We start from the raw sequence: 3527 nt of genomic DNA, 5'->3' as shown, positions 1-3527 counted from the left end.
AAATTTGCTAAGCAGATTGTGTTTGGTCTTCTCTTTAATATATTCGTCCGTCTTCCGTGCAATTTTCATGTATTGAATGCGAAAATTTTTGTGGTATGGAAATATAATGATGCTGAAATACTAATTTAGCTTTTACATTTCTACTACTGCTTGCAGTTGTTGGCTTTGGCAAGAAGAAGTCACCAAATTCATCCGCAAAGTAAATTGGATGGCATCAATAGCTTTCTTAGAAACATGGATTATAGTGTTGTTAGTACTACGCTAAGCTGCTGTTTTGTATTTTGATTGTGGAACACAGTTACCTTACCATCATTTGGGTTATTTAATTTTGGAATCTGATGCTCACTATATGCATTTTTCTATTTGAATTCATGGTTACTATGCACTCTTTTACTACGAAAAGTATCAGAAATTTTCTCCTTATGGTACCGAAATTGTTCCATCTTTATGTTTGAAGTTGAATGTGTACTAATTTATTTGGGATTTTCGACATTTTTCATGAGGTATGTAGGTGGCTTGCATTTAAAAAAAAATAAAATAAAAATGGAAATATGCTTTTGCAGTTTTTATATTAGTAAGTTAGTTTTTAAACAAATCCCATTTTAATTGGGCTCTAAAACTCATCTGCAACTTTAGTTTAAATAAAAAAAAAAGGGGTGAGCTACAAATACAATTAAAAAAATTTATTTTTATAAAAAGTTATTTAGTTATAAGTTAACTCTTTAAGCTTAGCAATATGCTCTCATAAGAAACTGAGAAAGTAAAATAAATTTAAACAATAGAACCTAATAAGAAAATTTAAATTTAAATTTAAATCATGTAAGCATGTCTAGTACACGGTTTTGCACCAGAAAGCTTTAATGTATCATCCCAAAAAATTATAATTCCAACAATTGTTTGGGGAAATCCCATTTGCAAGATTTTCCTTCTGTACCACTTAAGAAGCCATCTTTCCAAACAAGAAAGTCAATCTAGGAAGAAAGATATCTAGACGAAAAGAAGACGACGAAAAAAAAAAAAAAAAAAAAAAAGACCAAACAAGTATTGTCGTCCCAAAAAATTATAAGTCTGACAATTTAAAGTTCATCATGACAACTTCCCTTCTGTGTTGTCAATTGAGAATGATATTCAAGAAGATATGTTACAGCCAATGATGCATGTAAAGCAGCACCATAAGGAAGTATATCTTCGTTTACTTTGAAGTACGGCGAATGGCCAGGTTCCATTTGTCCTCGAGTCTCATTTATCATCCCAATATAGTAGAAGTATCCAGGAATTGCCTCAGCGAAGAAAGAGAAGTCTTCTGCTCCCATAATCGGCTGCATCTCTATGATGTTCTTGCCACCGAGCATATTTCGAGCTACTTCTAGGAAATGCCCGTGCAAATCTACGTTATTCATGGTCACGGGGTAGAAGGGCTTCTCATTGGTGTTAAAGATCACAGTTGCATTACACCTTTGTACAGAAGCTTGTAGGGTGATAACCTGTAAATTGCATTTCAGGGAATCAATTTCCACAATGCAAAATTGCATTTCAATGTCCTCCAATTAGTGTTCGAGCACCAAATTGGTCCCAAAACTATCCACATCTTTGTTAACTTGATGCATGACCCTGGTAGAAACATGTCTTACTTCAAATTTGTTGACACTAACCCAAGCCTTGAAGCAAAATCTAGCTCCATAACGTAGAACATGTCAGGTTGGGTCACGAGACAATTTAACATAGATACAGATGGTTAGGGACCAAATTGATTGCTTTTAAAAGGTTGGGGGCCAACTTTGCTAATAAAGTAATAGATTAAGTACCAATGGTGCAATTTCCCCCCACAGTTATAAGCCAAAGTAACGTGAATAACAAATACCAACAGATTTACAAGCAATGATACTTCTCTTTGCATGTGAAATATATAAAATGGACGAGTAGTTAAGAGAACAACAACTTGAAGTTAATATAAATAATGGAGTCAACAAAACTCCAAAATAAACAAAATCGAAAAATTTACCTCTTCGATGCGTTGTTTGAGTTGTATAAAACTTTCTTTAGAAAATGCTCTAAAAGTTCCACCAATTGTGACTGCATTGGGAATAACATTAAATGCACCACCACCTTGAAATTTAGTAACAGTGACTACCTGCCAGATCATCAATTCTCATCTTTAAATGTTAGAAACAGAGTAATGCTACTGATGCTAAGCACCAAAGTGTGCTTAAATGATTGGACATCTTAAATGAAGAGATATGAATCATATTTAAGTGTTCAATCAACTGATTGACAGCTACATGGTTGCTAGGCACCAGCGAGCTGAATAACATTATTCTTAGAAAAATAAATTCAGTAGGGGCCAGCTTTAAGGGTGAACAAAATAACTGGTCATCTTTATAAGTCACAGTAGTATTCTGAGGAGGTCTATGGAAAGTGCATAACAAGTTAAAGGATCCACTTCGTACTATGAGGACGCAATCATTTCAATAGTAAATAGTGTCAACACCGAAAATTTTCCCGAAATTCCTGACTAACTTCTATATTATAAAAGTTATATATTTATGCAAACATTGAACAATGGAAACTTATGATCTAATTTCTGTTTTAATATGATAGTCGATGTTCCATTAACCGATAAGTTTTAGCTTTAGAAATGAAACTTCCATAAATTGCCAAGTGCATACAAGTACCTGTGAATCCAAGGGATCAGCTTCCCGAGAGATAAGATGTTGTAAACTAACAATTATGTTTGAAGCGGCTAAAATGGGGTCGAGAGTATTTTGTGGAATGGCCGCATGACCTCCTTTCCCTGTAATTACCGCATCGAATAAACCACTGCCAGCCATAATGGGGCCAGGCCTTGTGGCAACCATGCCAACTGGATAACTAGAAGATACATGCAATCCAAAAATCGCCTCAACATTCTCCAATATCCCAACGTCAAGCATTTTCTTCGCTCCGCCACCTCCCTCCTCTGCTGGTTGGAAAACCAACACAACAGTGCCCTAAAAATACAAGAAAGCACTTTTCATGCACAAGAGAATATAGATGTTGCTATTGATGTCATTAGGTATCAGATAAAGCATGAATTGGGTACTAGTAGAGGATTAAAAAACAATTAGTGACACCCCTCCTTGCCTTCCAATTGTTAAATTATATGTATTTTATTGCAATAGTATCAAATAATGAGGATCCACCTTCTCCATAATAGTTCGCCTGATATTTTCAATTGTTTCAATGCAATCTTAACCACAGGCAAGTGCAAAATATGATCAAACCAATAAAATGTAACCGTAGGTAGGAGAATATCTATTAAGAAGACATGTTTGTGTGAATCCGAACTCTCAAGGTGTAGGCAAAAGGTGGTCTTCTTGCCGAAATTGGGTTCTATGATTGTTCATTGCTTTCAATTGTTCTATGCATTATTGAGTTATTTACTGTTCTTCCACAATGGTCTTCTCGCTGCATTATCCATATGGATGCTTGAAAATCAAGAAAATATGACAAAAATACGCCATTCAAATGATTCATCTATGATACAAAAA

General features: G+C 34.8%; 1 protein-coding gene across 1 annotated transcript; it reads right to left on the bottom strand.

Annotated features, from left to right (window-relative positions):
* Positions 1-840: 840 nt before the first annotated feature.
* Positions 841-3513, bottom strand: LOC111388848 (IAA-amino acid hydrolase ILR1-like 1). The gene is made up of 4 exons (XM_023013662.1): positions 3421-3513; positions 2673-2987; positions 2003-2131; positions 841-1484 (listed from the first exon to the last, which is right to left on the bottom strand). Exons 1-4 carry the CDS (start codon positions 3511-3513, stop codon positions 1077-1079), a joined length of 945 nt encoding a protein of 314 aa, XP_022869430.1. The 3' UTR covers positions 841-1076.
* Between the last annotated feature and the right edge of the window lie 14 nt (positions 3514-3527).

Source organism: Olea europaea, unplaced genomic scaffold, assembly GCF_002742605.1.
Source record: "Olea europaea var. sylvestris unplaced genomic scaffold, O_europaea_v1 scaffold5313, whole genome shotgun sequence".
Classification (NCBI taxonomy): Eukaryota; Viridiplantae; Streptophyta; class Magnoliopsida; order Lamiales; family Oleaceae; genus Olea; species Olea europaea.
Note: the sequence above shows the minus strand (reverse complement) of the source record. Positions and strands in the feature narration are given on the sequence as shown.

Excerpts from the sequence above, each read along its gene's own strand:
- LOC111388848 (XM_023013662.1), bottom strand. The coding sequence starts at position 3,513 with ATGAATCATTTGAATGGCGTATTTTTGTCATATTTTCTTGATTTTCAA. Across the intron at positions 2,988-3,420 it reads AAGACCATTGTGGAAGAACA|GGCACTGTTGTGTTGGTTTT; the intron begins GTAAATAACTCA and ends TTGTATTTTTAG. Across the intron at positions 2,132-2,672 it reads CTGATCCCTTGGATTCACAG|GTAGTCACTGTTACTAAATT; the intron begins GTACTTGTATGC and ends ATGATCTGGCAG.